This window comes from Bombina bombina, chromosome 4 (assembly GCF_027579735.1).
Source record: "Bombina bombina isolate aBomBom1 chromosome 4, aBomBom1.pri, whole genome shotgun sequence".
Taxonomy (NCBI): domain Eukaryota; kingdom Metazoa; phylum Chordata; class Amphibia; order Anura; family Bombinatoridae; genus Bombina; species Bombina bombina.
In genome coordinates, this window is record NC_069502.1 from 842,706,044 (window position 1) to 842,722,783 (window position 16,740).

A 16,740-nucleotide genomic window follows, 5' to 3' on the forward strand; every position below is an offset into this window, starting at 1 on the left:
ATTCAGATAGAACATACAATCTCAAACAACTTTCCAATGTACTTCTATTACCAAATTTGCTTCATTCTCTTGTTATCCATTGCTGAAGAAACAGCATTGCACTACTGTCAGGAAGCTGATAAACATAATTTATGTAAGAACTTACCTGATAAATTCATTTCTTTCATATTAGCAAGAGTCCATGAGCTAGTGACGTATGGGATATACATTCCTACCAGGAGGGGCAAAGTTTCCCAAACCTCAAAATGCCTATAAATACACCACTCATCACACCCACAAATCAGTTTAACGCATAGCCAAGAAGTGGGGTGATAAGACAAAAGTGCAAAAGCATAAAAAATAAGGAATTGGAATAATTGTGCTTTATACAAAAAAATCATAACTACCACAAAAAAGGGTGGGCCTCATGGACTCTTGCTAATATGAAAGAAATGAATTTATCAGGTAAGTTCTTACATAAATTATGTTTTCTTTCATGTAATTAGCAAGAGTCCATGAAATAGTGACGTATGGGATAATGAATACCCAAGATGTGGATCTTCCACGCAAGAGTCACTAGAGAGGGAGGGATAAAATAAAGACAGCCAATTCCGCTGAAAATAATCCACACCCAAAATAAAGTTTAAATCTCATAATAAAAAAAAAACTGAAATTATAAGAAGAAGAATCATACTGAAACAGCTGCCTGAAGTACTTTTCTACCAAAAACTGCTTCAGAAGAAGAAAACACATCAAAATGGTAGAATTTAGTAAAAGTATGTAAAGAAGACCAAGTTGCTGCTTTGCAAATCTGATCAACCGAAGCTTCATTCCTAAACGCCCAGGAAGTAGAAACTGACCTAGTAGAATGAGCTGTAATCCTTTGAGGCGGAGTTTTAGCCGACTCGACATAAGCATGATGAATCAAAGACTTTAACCAAGACGCCAAGAAAAGGCAGAGGCCTTCTGACCTTTCCTAGAACCGGAAAAGATAACAAATAGACTAGAAGTCTTTCGGAAATTTTTAGTAGCTTCAACATAATATTTCAAAGCTCTAACTACATCCGAAGAATGCAACGATCTTTCCTTAGAATTCTTAGGATTAGGACACAATGAAAGAACCACAATTTCTCTACTAATGTTGTTAGAATTCACAACCTTAGGTAAAAATTGAAAAGAAGTTTGCAACACCGCCTTATCCTGATGAAAAATCAGAAAAAGGAGACTCACAAGAAAGAGCAGATAAATCAGAAATTCTTCTAGCAGAAGAGATGGCCAAAAGAAACAAAACTTTCCAAGAAAGTAATTTAATGTCCAGCGAATGCATAGGTTCAAACGGAGGAGCTTGAAGAGCCCCCAGAACCAAATTCAAACTCCAAGGAGGAGAAATAACAGGTTTTATACGAACCAAAGCTTGTACAAAACAATGAATAACAGGAAGACTAGTAATCTTTCTGTGAAAAAGAACAGAAAGAGCAGAAATTTGTCCTTTCAAGGAACTTGCAGACAAACCTTTATCCAAACCATCCTGAAGAAACTGTAAAATTCTAGGAATTCTAAAAGAATGCCAAGAAAAATGATGAGAAAAACACCAAGAAATGTAAACCTTCCAGACTCGATAATATATCTTCCTAGATACAGATTTACGAGCCTGTAACATAATATTAATCAGAGAGTCAGAGAAACCTCTATGACTGAGAATCAAGCGTTCAATCTCCATACCTTCAAATTTAAGGATTTGAGATCCTGATGGAAAAAAGGACCTTGCGACAGAAGGTCTGGTCTTAACGGAAGAGTCCACGATTGGCAAGAGGCCATCCGGACAAGATCCGCATACCAAAACCTGTGAGGCCATGCTGGAGTCACAAGCAGAACAAACGAGCACTCCTTAGAATCTTGGAAATTACTCTTGGAAGAAGAACTAGAGGTGGAAAGATATAGGCAGGATGATACTTCCAAGGAAGTGACAATGCATCCACCGCCTCCGCCTGAGGATCCCTGGATCTGGACAGATACCTGGGAAGTTTCTTGTTTAGATGAGAAACCATCAGATCTATTTCTGGAAGTCCCCACATTTGAACAATCTGAGGAAATACCTCTGGGTGAAGAGACCATTCGCCCGGATGTAACGTTTGGCGACTGAGATAATCCGCTTCCCAATTGTCTATACCTGGGATATGAACCGCAGAAATTAGACAGGAGCTGGATTCCACCCAAACCAGAATTCGAGATACTTCTTTCATAGCCAGAGGACTGTGAGTCCCTCCTTGATGATTGACATATGCCACAGTTGTGACATTGTCCGTCTGAAAACAAATGAACGACTCTCTCTTTAGAAGAGGCCATGACTGAAGAGCTCTGAAAATTGCACGGAGTTCCAAAATATTGATTGGTAATCTCACCTCCTGAGATTCCCAAACCCCTTGTGCTGTCAGAGACCCCCAAACAGCTCCCCAACCTGTCAGACTTGCATCTGTTGAAATCTCAGTCCAGGTTGGAAGAACAAAAGAAGCCCCCTGAACTAAACGATGGTGGTCTGTCCACCACATCAGAAAGTGTCGAACAATCGGTTTTAAAGATATTAATTGAGATATCTTTGTATAATCCCTGCACCACTGGTTCAGCATACAGAGCTGAAGAGGTCGCATGTGAAAACGAGCAAAGGGAACCGCGTCCAATGCAGCAGTCATAAGACCTAGAATTTCCATGCATAAGGCTACCGAAAGGAAAGATTGAGACTGAAGGTTTCGACAAGCTGAAACCAATTTCAGACGTCTCTTGTCCGTCAGAGACAGAGTCAAGGACACTGAATCTATCAGGAAACCTAAAAAGGTTACCCTTGTCTGAGGAATCAACAAACTTTTTGGTAAATTGATCCTCCAACCATGTTCTAGAAGAAACAACACTCATAAAAGACTGGAAAGGTTCTTTCTAGTGAAAATGAGCAAAGGGAATTGAATCCAATGCTGTGGCCATAAGACCTAAAACTTCTATGCATATATAGCAACTGAAGGAAAATAATAGAGACTAAAGGTACCGACAGACGGAACCCAATAGAATTATCCCTTGTCTGATAGAGACAAAGACAGTGACACAAACTTTCTGGAAACCTAAAAAAGGTGACCCTTGTGTGAGGAATCAAGAGCTTTCGAAAAAAAGATCCTCTAACTATGTTCTGAAGAGCAAGTGAATCATATGAGATTCCGCATCCTCAGAAAATAATCTGAATGAAAACAGAAAAATGAAAGTATGCATTTATTGTATCTAATGAAAACAAATAATGCTATCAATGACCATAAAAAGCAAAATAGTTTGAATAAAACTCCAAACCCGGTTCCTAAAAAAGGAACTGGAAGAAATACCCCAGAAGATTCTCTGAGCAGCGCTTGAACCCCATGGGTGCCCAGCCATGCTTCAACAGTACCCAAAATATATAGGACAGAAACACACTTAAAGAAAGTGTTAGCCTTACTGGATTAAAATCAAAGAAATTTGGCCAAAATATCCAAATAAATTTCAAAGAAGTCTTAACCTGCCCCTTACCAGCCAAGCTGGAATACGGCACGTACATCGCAATATTAGGGAGCTGATTTCGAACCCCAATTATAAAAACATGTTACTTGGGAAAGAACTCAGGAATTCGTTCCTTAATAAGAACAACCAAACTAGTATAAGCTTAAAGATTTAGTCTTAGAACTCAATCTTGAAGCCCAGAGTAACAGTTAAGAATTGAATCCAATTATAAAACAAATAATTGATTATCTTAGAACAAAATTCTTCTAGCTAAAATAGCTAAAGACATAGATTAACCCTCATTTGCGAAAATATTCAATAAAATGAAGACACAAATGAAATTATTAGCATGATAGTCTAGTTTAAAGGACCAGTCAATACTGTGGACTTGCATAATCAATAAATGCAAAACAACAAGACAAATGCAAAAGCACCTAGTCTAGTAAATGTTGTCCCTTAACAATGCTAAAATAAATCATAATCTGATACTTGATCTTAAAGTAAACAGAAAAAATGAAGCAATTGCAATATCCAAATAAATCACAGGACCAAGAAAAGTACCTGAAACTAAATCATTTTCCATAAATAAGATACAACTATCTAAAGGAAAATAAATACTATTTTGCTATAGAAACAATAGCATAATTAGTAGAAGTAGAGATAGCCCCAATAAATTGGAGAACCCTCCAAATTGAATTTAACTGCTGGCAAAGAATATAGTTTAAAACCTTTGAAGAAGGAATAAAAAAAAATTCTCAGCCTATTCCATTCCCTAGAATGGGGAATTGGAAAGAAAACCTCTGAAAACACAGAAGAAATAAATAGGCAGAAATAGTGTCAGCTAGTTTTAAAGAACTAGTTACCTTAATATCCAAAATAATCAACACCTTTTCAACAAAGAACAAATGTACTTTAATAATAGAAAAATAATAAAAAAGTAGATTTCTTAGTGTCAATATCTGATGAAGAAAATTTCTGAAAGAGAAAAAACATCATCAGAGAAGGATAAAATTAGTATGTTGTTGGTCATTTGAAACTTCAATAATTAAAAAAGAAGTGAAAAAGACCTAAAAATTTTATTAGAAGGCACGAAGTCAGACAAAGCCTTTAAAATAGAATCAGAAAAATATTTCTTATAAATCTTCTAAATATTTCTTGTACATAAGATGTAAGAATGGAAATATATAAAGCATAAATACTAATGGAATCAGCATGTAAAAGTATATCATAATAACTTATTACAAACCATAGCTAAAGATAAACATTTATAACATTTAAAATAAATTAACTTAGCTTTGGTAGAACTGAAACTCAGTTAAGCGTTTTTCCAGAAGTGGCTTCTGATTCAGGGTCAATCTGAGACATCTTGCAAATATGTAATAGAAAAAAAAAACATATAAAGCAAAAATGATCAAATTCCTCAAATGACAGTTTCAGGAATGGGAAAAAAATGCCAATGAACAAGCTTCTAGCAACCAGAAGCAATAAATAATGAGACTTAAATATCGTGGAGACAACAATGACGCTCAAATTTTTTAGCGCCAAAAAAGCCGCCCACATTATTTGGCGCCTAAATGCTTTTGACGCCAAAAATGGCACCACATCCGGTAACGCCGACATTTTTTGGCGCAAAAACGTAAAAAAAATGACGCAACTTCCGGCGACACGTATGACGCCGGAAATGACAAGAAAATTTTTGCGCCAAGAAAGTCCGCGCCAAGAATGACGCAATAAAATGAAGCATTTTCAGCCCCCGCGAGCCTAACAGCCCACAGGAAAAAAATCAAATTTAAAGGTAAGAAAAAATTGATTTATTCATATACATAATCCCAAATATGAAACTGACTGTCTGAAATAAGGAACGTTGAACATCCTGAATCAAGGCAAATAAATGTTTAAACACATATATTTAGAACTTTATATAAAAGTGCCCAACCATAGCTTAGAGTGTCACAGAAAATAAGACTTACTTACCCCAGGACACTCATCTACATGTAGACCAGTACTGAAACGAGAATCAGTAGAGGTAATGGTGTATATATAAGAGTATATCGTCGATCTGAAAAGGGAGGTAAGAGATTAATCTCTACGACCGATAACAGAGAACCTATGAAATAGACCCTGTAGAAGGAGATCATTGAATTCAAATAGGCAATACTCTCTTCACATCCCTCTGACATTCACTGCACACTGAGAGGAAAACTGGGCTCCAGCCTGCTGCGAAGCGCATATCAACGTATAATCTAGCACAAACTTACTTCACCACCTCCATGGGAGGCAAAGTTTGTAAAACTGATTTGTGGGTGTGGTGAGGGGTGTATTTATAGGCATTTTGAGGTTTGGGAAACTTTGCCCCTCCTGGTAGGAATGTATATCCCATACGTCACTAGCTCATGGACTCTTGCTAATTACATGAAAGAAATATCTAGTTAGCCAATCACAAGAGACAAATGTGTGCAGGCACCAATTAGCAGCAGCTCCCACATTTGAAAATAGAAGTGAATTTAAAAGTGTCTTAAAATGACATGCTCTATCTGAATAATGCAACTTTAATTTTGACTTTCCTATTCCTTTAACATAATTCTACAAATGATCATACAATATATAGACTTTACCTGCAATTTGTTTTTCCATTTTTTGCATTATTCGTTCTTCATGTTCAGAAAGACATCTTTGCATAACTCTCTCTTGATCATTTAGAATCTGAAATACAATAATTATTTTAAAACTCAGATTGTGTAAATCTGATCTGGCTAAATGGAAAAATGTTTCCAATATAACACAAATGATCAATTCGGTCATAAATTAAAAGTAATCCAATCCCGTAGAATATTTTATTATTTATTTTAAATATTCAATGCATTCAAAAATAATTATACATCAAATTAATAAATTATCTGCGAGTTTTCCTGTTAAAGGGACACTAAACCCAAAATTTGTCTTTCATGATTCAGATAGAGAATACAATTTTAAACAACTTTCCAATTTACTTCAATTGTCTAATTTGCTTCCTTTTTTAAATATCCTGTGTTGAAGAAATAGCAATGCACATGGGTGAGCCAATCACACAAGGTATCTATGTGCAGCCACCAATCAGCAGCTACTGAGCCTATCTAGATATGCTTTTCAGCAGAGGATATTAAGAGAATGAAGCAAATTAGATTATCGATGTAAATTGGAAAGTTGTTTAAAATTGCATGCTCTTTCTAAATCATGAAAGAAAATATATGGATTCCATGCCCCTTTAAGTGTGTTAGGTGAAGATGGATATGGAAAAGTCACTCTTGTGTTCATTCATCTGAGTATACAGGAGATTTCAAATGTTGTAAAGTGTTTCTGTCAAATTGGCCCATGATGCAAAGGCCTCTAGGCCTTTTTCTAAAAAAATCTCACCCGTACTATGAGGCCAATGTTGAAATTCACTAAAGAATTTTTTTTGCGTGTGTCAAATATGCGTTCCCTGAATTTAAATATGTGAAGAAGATGCATAAAAGAGCGATAAGCAGTTGTATTCTAAACACCATATGAAACAAATACATTTAATATTGAAATAAAAAAATGAAATAAAAATTATATTCTTAAATCTCATTGGAATTTAAAACAAAATTGTTTTTCAAAACTAGTATTTTATGGATAAACTAAAATTTGTATTGAAATTACACAGGAATAAATTAGAAATTGTAATAAAACTGCAGATGCAAAAAAAAAAAAAAAGCTGTGAAATTTGTATCGACTAGTACTAAATTCATAGTGTGTTTTCTTTATTTTAAAATGAGTTTCCTCACATCTGTTAGAGGGCTGAACAGGGGTGTTCCTTGGGCTTAGCTGAAAGTTTTCCACCAGGTCTGGTGTATTCTCTAAACATTCACCCCTAAAATGTGTCACTGTTTTTTCTCGCAAACTGAAAGGTGTCAAGATTGTTCCAAAGTATAATAAACGCTTATTACTCGAATACAAAAACAAATAGAGGCGATTGGAAGATACTATACACTTTAGCATTGCTTTTTGGCAATTAGAAGGCCGTTAAATGCAGTTGCGCACCACACTTATATTATGCCCAGCAGTGAAGGGGTTAATTAGGTAGCTTGTAGGGTTAATTGTAGCTTTAGTGTATAGATTACCCTCCCATCTGACACATCCCACCCCTGATCCCTCTCAAACAGTTCTCTTCCCTCCCCACCCCACAATGGTCACCCCCATCTTAAGTACTGGCAGAAAGTCTGCCAGTACTAAAATAAAATGCTTTTTTTTTTAAATATATTTTCTGCAGTGTAGGATCCCCCCTTACCCCCAAACCTCCCTGATCCCCCCAAACAGTTCTCTCTAAACCTCCCCCTCTACCTATTAGCCACCATCTTAGGTACTGGCAGCTGTCTGCCAGTACCCAGATTGCTCTAATTTTTAATTATTTCCCCCCAAAAAATTTTTCTGTAGTGTAGCTGCCCCCCCTAATTATCATACCCCCCCCTCTCCCTCCCAGATCGCTTTCCCACCCTGTACCCCACTTTCCACTATAGGGACCCCCTCTCCCTGCTTCCCCCTCCTCCCCCCTCCCTCCTTCCCAGTCACTGTGTCAATAAAGTTTTTTTTCCCGTAGCATAGTGGTCCCACCAGCTCCCACCCACCTCCCGCCCCCTCCAGCGATGGGCCGCCAACCCACCTCCCTCCTTACTCTCCCACTAACCAACGATCGGCACCACCGATGTCCGATGCAGAGAGGGCCACAGAGTAGCCCTCTGTGCATCGGTAATTCTGCAACTCTATTTCTGCACTGCCCCACTTGTGAGGCATACAGAAATAGTGCAATCTTGCTACTTTTAGCAAGTTTGCGGCAGAGAGAAGCCCAGGACTGCAGCGTTGTACATGGTATGGCACTGGTCGTAAAGGGGTTAAATCTTACCTTTTCCTGGATATTTTGCATCCTTATATCAAGTTCAGCATTGAAGGCCTCTTTTTCATCTTGTTTTGCTGTTAGGAGATCTTTTATCTCCTGCTGAAATTGTAAAATCTTTAGAAGATCAGTATGTTGTTCATCATGGTTTTCTGTGAGGAAAGAAAGACATTAGTCATTCTGTTATCCTTCTGACATTATTAATATTTTTATGATTAGGTAGTTTATTTCCATAAAAATCAGACTGAATACCCACAATATACTAAAATAATACCTAGAATTTCTGTGCAAAGTTCTTTGCATAGTTCAAGAGGTTTTCTATTTGAAACCAACCTTAAAGGGACAGTCTACTCCAGAATTTGTATTGTTTAAAATGATTGTATAACCAAAACTCTGTTATATTAATATACTTTTCATCTATGTGATTACCTTGTAACTAGCCCCCTGCAGACTGCCCCTTATTTCAGTTCTTTTGATAAACATGCATTTTAGCCAATCATTGCTGACTCCTAGGTAACTCCACATGAGTGAGCACAATGTTATCTATATGGCACACATGAGCTGTCTAGCTGTGAAAAACTGTGAAAATGCACTGAGATAAGAGGAGGCCTTCAAGAGCTTTGAAATTAGCAAATGAGCCTACCTAGGTTTAGTTTTTAACAACTTTCTAATTTACTCCTATTATCAATTTTTCTTCGTTCTCTTGGTATCTTTATTTGAACAATACTCTATGGCCCTCTCTGCATCGGGCAGCGGTGGTGGCGTTAGTTGGGTGGGTGGGTGGTTTGGCTAAGGAGGGAGGTGGGTGGGCGGCCCATCGTTGGATGGGGGTGGGAGGTGGGTGGGACTGTTAGGAAAAAAACCCACTGAGAGCAGCAGGGAGGAAAAGGGAGTGGGGAGGAGGGAGAGGGGGAATCCTGGTTATAATGCTGAGGGATGGGATAAGAGGGTGGGAAGTTGATCTGGGAGGGGGGTAGGGTATTAGGGGGGGAAGCTACACTACAGAAAAAAGGTTAATTAAAAAAACCATACCCATAATTTACAGCAAACTGGGTACTGGAAGACAGCTTCCAGTACCTAAGATGGCGGCAAATGGGTAAAGGGTTAGAGAGCTGTTTGGGGGGATAAGGGAGGTTGTGGGTAAGGGGGGATCCTACATTGCAGAAAATATAATAATAATAATAAAAAATTATATATTAAAAAATGCCTTTTATTTTAGTACTGGTAGACTTTGTGCCAGTACTTAAGATGGGGGTGACCATTGTGGGGTGGGAAGAGAGCTGTTTGAGAGGGATTAGGGAGGGATCAGGGGGTGGGATGTGTCAGATGGGAGGGCAATCTATACACTAAAGCTAAAATTAACCCTACAAGCTACCTAATTAACCCCTTCACTGCTGGGCATAATACAAGTGTGGTGCGCAGCAGCATTTAGCGGCCTTCTAATTACCTAAAAGCAATGGCAAAGTCATATATGTCTGCTATTTCTAAACAAAGGGGATCCCAGAGAAGCATTTACATTCATTTGTGCCATGATTGCACAAGCTGTTTGTAAATAATTTCAGTGAGAAACCTAAAGTTTGTGAAAAAGTTAACATTTTTTTTAATTTCATCGCATTTGGTGGTGAAATGGTGGCATGAAATATACCAAAATTGGGCTAGATCAATACTTTGGGTTGTCTACTAAAAAATATATATATATACTTCTGATATGTAAATATAAAAAAAGACTATTTCTGTTCAAATGTAGCGATGGCAAAAATGTTCTGGGGAAGTTTTTGTCTGAAAGGCCAAGTCCTTAAGGGGTCAAGAGTTAGCACAACACAGAACAAAATGGCTAAAACGAAAGTCAATAGATAATAAATACAAAGTTATGTGATCAGGAGTTTAGATACAAGGTAATCAGAGGTAAAAAGTATATTAATATAACTGTTGGTTATGAAAAACTGGGGAATGGGTAATAAAGGGATAATCTATCTTTTAAAACAACAAAAATTCTTGTGTAGTCTATTCGGAAGAGCAGAGATTAGCAAGAAACAACATGCAGCTAACCCAAATCACACCACATATGTTTAACATTTTAATATGCAAAAAAGTATTCATGCATTATTTCAAATAAATAAACAAATTTAAAAAGGACCAAGAAACCCATGACTTTCTGGAATGGAAGTTGTTCATTAAAAAGGAAAACACCACATTCATGTCTCTTTAAATTCCACCAACAAATTCATGTTAACTTTAGGTGCAAAGTTTAGTGTTTGTGTTTGGTGCTGCCATGTTAATTATCTCCAGGAAAGGTTAATTACCTCATTTGTATCCCTGATATGGTGCGACACTTAATGCATGATGTGTTATAGAAATAAGTTTATACCGAGAGGCAGTTCCTTACTTCTCACAGGCAGAGATGCCCTTTTATAGAGCCCATATCACAGCCTCTGCACCACATAGAGGCGCATTTAAAAAAAGGCATTTTTCTGTTACAGCTGCACATGAAAACAACACTTACCTTCAGCACCAGACCCCACAATAGTTTTGGCTGAAAATAGTTTACCATTAACCCTATATTCTATCTGATTTAAATAAACAATTAGCTTTTCATCTGAATGAGAAAATGCTCCTCTTTCAAATGAGGCAGGGGACAATCTCCACCACTACTTGAGAGATATTTAATGGAGACTCTCTCATATGTCCCCTCTGATATTCTTAGAATGGAATAAGACACCTCATTTGAAAAAAAGGTGAATTCCCTCTAGGCACTTTAAGGGTGGTGGCTTTCTCAGTACCCCTATCTCTCTATAAATGGGGAGCAACATTTTGGAAAGAGGGGAATCCCCTCTATTTAATGGGGTGTTAACAGTAACTGCTTGAGGGGTTATGTATCTGGACAGCTGATTTTAATAACAATGATACATGCCTCACATCACTGGTTTAATTCTTGGGGTCTGGTGTCTCTAAAGAAGCCTTATTTCCTACTAAAGAACATATATTGTAAGACCCCTTCATTTCAAAGACATTTTCTACCATTCAGATAAGGGGCTTTATGTCCATTTAACTGTTAAGGGATCACCATAATAACAACTTTGCAGCAACAGATTTGCATAACCCCATTACCACTAAAACGCCTAACTGAAATTCAATCCTAAACGATCAGATCCAATACAATAATACCCACCCCACAATTAACCCCCTAACCCCCATAATAAATAAAAAGATACTCCACCTCTAAAATCCCCAACCTCTAAAACACCCACTAATTCTTTTATAGCCAATTACTTGTAATAACAAATTATTGAGCGATACTAATTGCAAGAGATATAGTGTAAATAACATGCCATGTGCAATCAATATCTCTTAACATGTAATTTAGTCCAATCTGTGCAAGTTCCTAATAGTAACCACAGCACAAGGGTGTAAAAAGATTCTGCACAAAAGGGTGAATGCCTTCATATAATCTTTTATCTAATTCTACATATAAAGACAGCCTCTGAGGAGCCAGGATTATGTAAGAGCGTTAGGTTGGTCTGTATTTGTGTGCAAATGGCATCAGATAAACAGTCCTTTCTACATATTTAAATAACATATTTGTACCTAGCAGCCAGTAATTACTAGACATATTGCTATTATTACTGACAATAGATCTAATGTAAGGACAGGTTATACAGCTGAACATACAACAATGTACTCAGAGAGTAAAACATTATTTCTTACCAAATATTTCACTTGACTTCTTGTCATCTGGGTCTTCTGAGCGTTTCTGTAGGAAAAGAAGGTTTGAAACAGACATTTAATCCTAAAGAAGATCGTGTTAGTTCAATTATAAAGAAGACAGAGACCATTGTGCTGTAACCTGCGGCTTTAGACAGTGATAACCAGCTGTATTCATCTGCTTCAGTATTTATCAAACATTTTATTAAAATACAACCTTATAGATTAGCACAAAGCAACTGCAAAGGCTGAATTATTATTATTATAATTTATTTATTAGTTTAGAGCTGCAAAATTATGTATTGATTTAACCAAGACAAACCAAATACAACAGACGGGAGTCACCTAATGATAAAAAGAGACATGAAAGTCATTTAAACTTTCATGATTCAGATAAAGCAAGAGACTGTACATTTTACTTTTATTATTATTATTATTATTATTAAACTTGCCTTGTTCTTTAGGTTCCTTGGTTGGGTGAAAAGTATTTTACAGCTACACAGTGCTAGCTCATGTGTGTAATATAGATAGCATTGTGCTCACTCCCGTGGAGTTATTTACGAGTCAACACTAATTGCCTGAAATGCAAGTCAGTCAACAGAACTGAGATAAGGGACAGTCTGCAGAAGCTTAGATACATGTTAATCACAGAGGTAAATTAATATAACTGTGTTGGTTTTGCAAAACTGGGGGCATCTTTATAAGATCACCAATGTGCTTACCTTGCTCTTGGCCCTTAAGCTTAATATTTTGCTCCCTTTGCAGCCCATATCTGCTCACTGTCTTACAGCTTGTAGACACCACTGTCCTCTTGCTCCTTCTCACTCACTCTCACCAGTCAACTGTCAAACAGTTACTGCACCTGGTTGTTTATCATCCTCTAAGCTTCCATAAGCCAACTGCTGCAGCAACTGTACAATTGTACACATAGGGTTTTAAATAAAGTTTTATTAAAACATGGGATCTAAGTGAAATTAGCACTGGTTTAACCAACCAATATTCTTTAACATTTCTGTAAAATTTGAGACTAAATCATAAGTACATTTTGTACCCACAGAAACATAGAATTGGGCAAATAGATAATAGACAGCTAGATTACGAGTTTTGCGTTATGAGTGAAAAAGCATTGTTATGCTTCATAACGCTGCTTTTTCCCTAATGCCGCTATTACAAGTCTTGTAGGTATAGGTGTACCACACACCTTTTTGGCCGTCACGCAACATCAGTACCGCACTTTTAAAAAGTAATTTTTCAATGGGACTCCCATAGCGCTGGTATTACGAGTTTGATCCGTACCGCCATCTAAAGTCAGTAGTTATGACTGTAGCATAAAACTCATAACTAAAGTGTTACAAAGTACACTAACACCCATAAACTACCTATTAACCCCTAAACCGAGGCCCTCCCGCATCACAAACACTAAAAAAATTATTAACCCCAATCTGCCACTCCAGACATCGCTGCCACTAAAAAAATAAAAATATTAACGCCTATTCCACCACTCTCCGACATCGTCGCCACTATAATAAACCTATTAACCCCTAAACCGCCACCCTCCCACATCGCAAACAATATTTAAAGATTATTAACCCCCTAATATGCCGTCCGACCACACCGCCGCTATAATAAACCTATTAACCCCTAAACCTCTGACCTCCCACCTCACTAAGTCTACATAAATATATTAACCCCTAACCCTAACGTAGCCCTAACCCTAGGTCTAACCCTAACCCTAACTTAAATATAAATAAAATAAATCTAAATAAACCTTACAATTATTAACTAAATAATTCCTATTTAAAGCTAAACACATACCTGTAAAAAAAACTAAGATAGCTACAATATAACTAATAGTTATATTGTAGCTATCTTAGGTTTTATTTTTATTTCACAGGTAAGTTTGTATTTATTTTAACTAGGTAGACTAGTTAGTAATTAGTTATTAACTATTTACTGTTAAGATTACTGCAGCTTTCACTGTATCTTTGCACTAACCTTGTTTTATCATTATATGTTAGAAGTGTTGCAGCTTTAAGCTCAGCTCACCACACCCTCTGGGTGTGTCTGGGTCTCTGTGACATCATCAGAAGCCATGTTAGTTTTACTGATGGAACCTGCTAGTAAATAGCCATGTGGCTGTAGCTGAATAAAAGTTATCTAAAGTTCCTGCTGCAGAGTCTCAGTGATATGTGCAAGAGACATCAGACACAAGGTAACAGCACACAACTGAATGTTCTAATCCTGACTACACACAGAACATAACAGCTGGCGACGAGGATCTGTGGTCTGACCCTATAATGGCACTTATTGGCACCTTACCTGTGTTTGCACCAGACACAGACAGATGGGACACATGGGTTGAACAGTTTGAGCTATATTGTACAGCAAATAACATAGGAGCTGATAAGCAAGTGGCTGTGTTTCTGACAACTATAGGCTCAGCAGCTTACACTACATTAAGGGACATTCTCTCACCAGATAAACCTAATGCTAAACCTCTGTCTGACCTGATCTGCCTGTTATCTGACCACTACCTACCTAAGCCTCTAGAGATATCAGAACGCTTTAAGTTTTACACACGCAAGCAATTGCAGAATGAGGACATTAAAACTTATGTGATCAGTTTAAAGAAACTAGCAAGTAGCTGCAGATTTGGTGATTATTTAAACACTGCTTTACGTGATATGTTTGTTATTGGACTCATGGACTGTACAGTACAAAAGAGACTATTAGCAGAGGATGATTTAACACTAAAGTGTGCTATAGAGATAGCTACGGTCATGGAACTTGCTACTAAAGATGCACAAATGCTCCAGGCCCCAGCACAGGCAGTTTGTGATAAGGAAAAAGATGTTTTTTATACAAGTATGCACCTTAATAAACAGTATCCAGCTAGACAAGGGTCACAGACCGCCTGTTACAGATGTGGTGACACAAATCACACAACAAATGCCTGCAGGTTTAGGAACTGCACCTGCTATGGGTGTGGGAAGATTGGTCATACAAAAAGTGTGTGCAGAAGTTCCTTAGACAGAGATAAAAGTAAGAAAGTCAGCAAGTCACGTGCAGCTTTTCATGTGCAAGTAGATACACCACACACTGATTCAGAGGAAGACAAACCATTATACACATTACAGATCTACAGCCTTGAGAATAAAATTCCAGAACTGCAAGCAAAGGTGAATATAGATGGTAAACCTCTCATTATGGAAGTGGATACAGGAGCAGCAGTCTCTGTTATCACAGCTGCTGATTGGAACCGCCTGGGACTAAGGCAACCAATTGTTCCAACAGCTGTCACAATGCAAACATATTCAAATGAAATAATAAAGCCTATTGGGTGTGTATCACCTACAGTGACATTTAATGGTATAACTAAAAAGTTACGCCTCTACATTTTACCTAAAGGAGGACCACCTTTGTTTGGTAGATCCTGGATCCAAGCATTGGGCATGCCAAAGTTACCACAACAGTTACCGCTTAACAAACTGCTGGACCAAAGTGGGAATTCAAATTCTACTTGGATTAATTCACTAAAGCACAAATATAAGACTGTATTTGATGGGAACCTAGGTTTAGTGAAAGACAAGCAGATTCAGCTTCACCTAAAAGAAAATGCTATTCCAAAATTTTGTAAACCAAGAGTTGTACCATTTGCACTTAAACCTAAAATTGAAGCAGAACTAGAAAGACTACGAAATCAGGGGATTATTGTTCCAGTGTCTAGCAGTGAATGGGCTTCCCCAATAGTTCCTGTCAGAAAAAAAATGGGGATATTCGCATCTGTGGAGATTTCAGAGTGGGCCTTAACCCTCAATTACTTGTGGATCAGTATCCATTACCACGGATTGAAGAATTGTTTAGTTCTCTGGCAGGGGGTGAAAAATTTACAAAAATTGACTTGCATCAAGCATACTTACAGTTAGAGGTGCATCCAGACTCCAGACACCTGTTAACTATCAACACTCACAAAGGACTTTTTCAGTATACGCGAATGGTGTTTGGCATTGCCCCAGCACCTGCAGTGTGGCAACGGATAATGGATGAGATCTTGGCAGGTATTCCACATACCCACTGTATGTTAGATGACATGCTTATCACTGGTGAAAATGATGCCACTCATAAAGCCAATGTTGAAGCTGTTTTACAGCGCCTACAGGAATTCGGACTGAAAGTTAACATGGAAAAGTGTGAGTTCTTCTGCAAGAGTTTAGAATATTGTGCACATGTAGTGGACAAGAATGGTCTCCACACAACTGCTGAAAAAGTGAAAGCGCTGGTTCATGCTCCCACCCCTGTTAATGTATCTCAGCTACGTTCTTATTTGGGGTTGCTCAATTACTATCACAGATTTTTACCAAATTTGGCTCATTTACTATATCCACTACACCGCCTTTTAGATAGTAAAAACCAATGGGCCTGGACTGACTTATGTACACGAGCATTTGAACGCTCAAAGCAACTTCTTCTGGAATCAAGACTCCTTGTCCACTATGACCTTAAGAAGCCTTTGGTACTAGCCTGCGATGCTTCACCATATGGTTTAGGCGCAGTACTTTCACACATTATGCCCGATGGTTCTGAACGTCCTGTGTCTTTTGCGTCCAGATCTCTAACTCCATCTGAGAGAAATTATGCCCAGATTGATCGAGAAG

General features: G+C 37.7%; 1 protein-coding gene across 1 annotated transcript in view; it reads right to left on the minus strand.

The window, feature by feature from the left end:
* The window catches only part of CCDC91 (coiled-coil domain containing 91), a 141,996-nt gene that overhangs the window by 53,066 nt on the left and 72,190 nt on the right, over positions 1 to 16,740 (minus strand). The window contains exons 5-7 of the mRNA XM_053711502.1: positions 12,089 to 12,134; positions 8,393 to 8,535; positions 6,108 to 6,195 (exon numbers count right to left, since the gene is read on the minus strand). Of these exons, the coding sequence (XP_053567477.1) occupies positions 6,108 to 6,195; positions 8,393 to 8,535; positions 12,089 to 12,134 (277 nt within the window). The remainder of the gene's footprint in view (positions 1 to 6,107; positions 6,196 to 8,392; positions 8,536 to 12,088; positions 12,135 to 16,740) is intronic.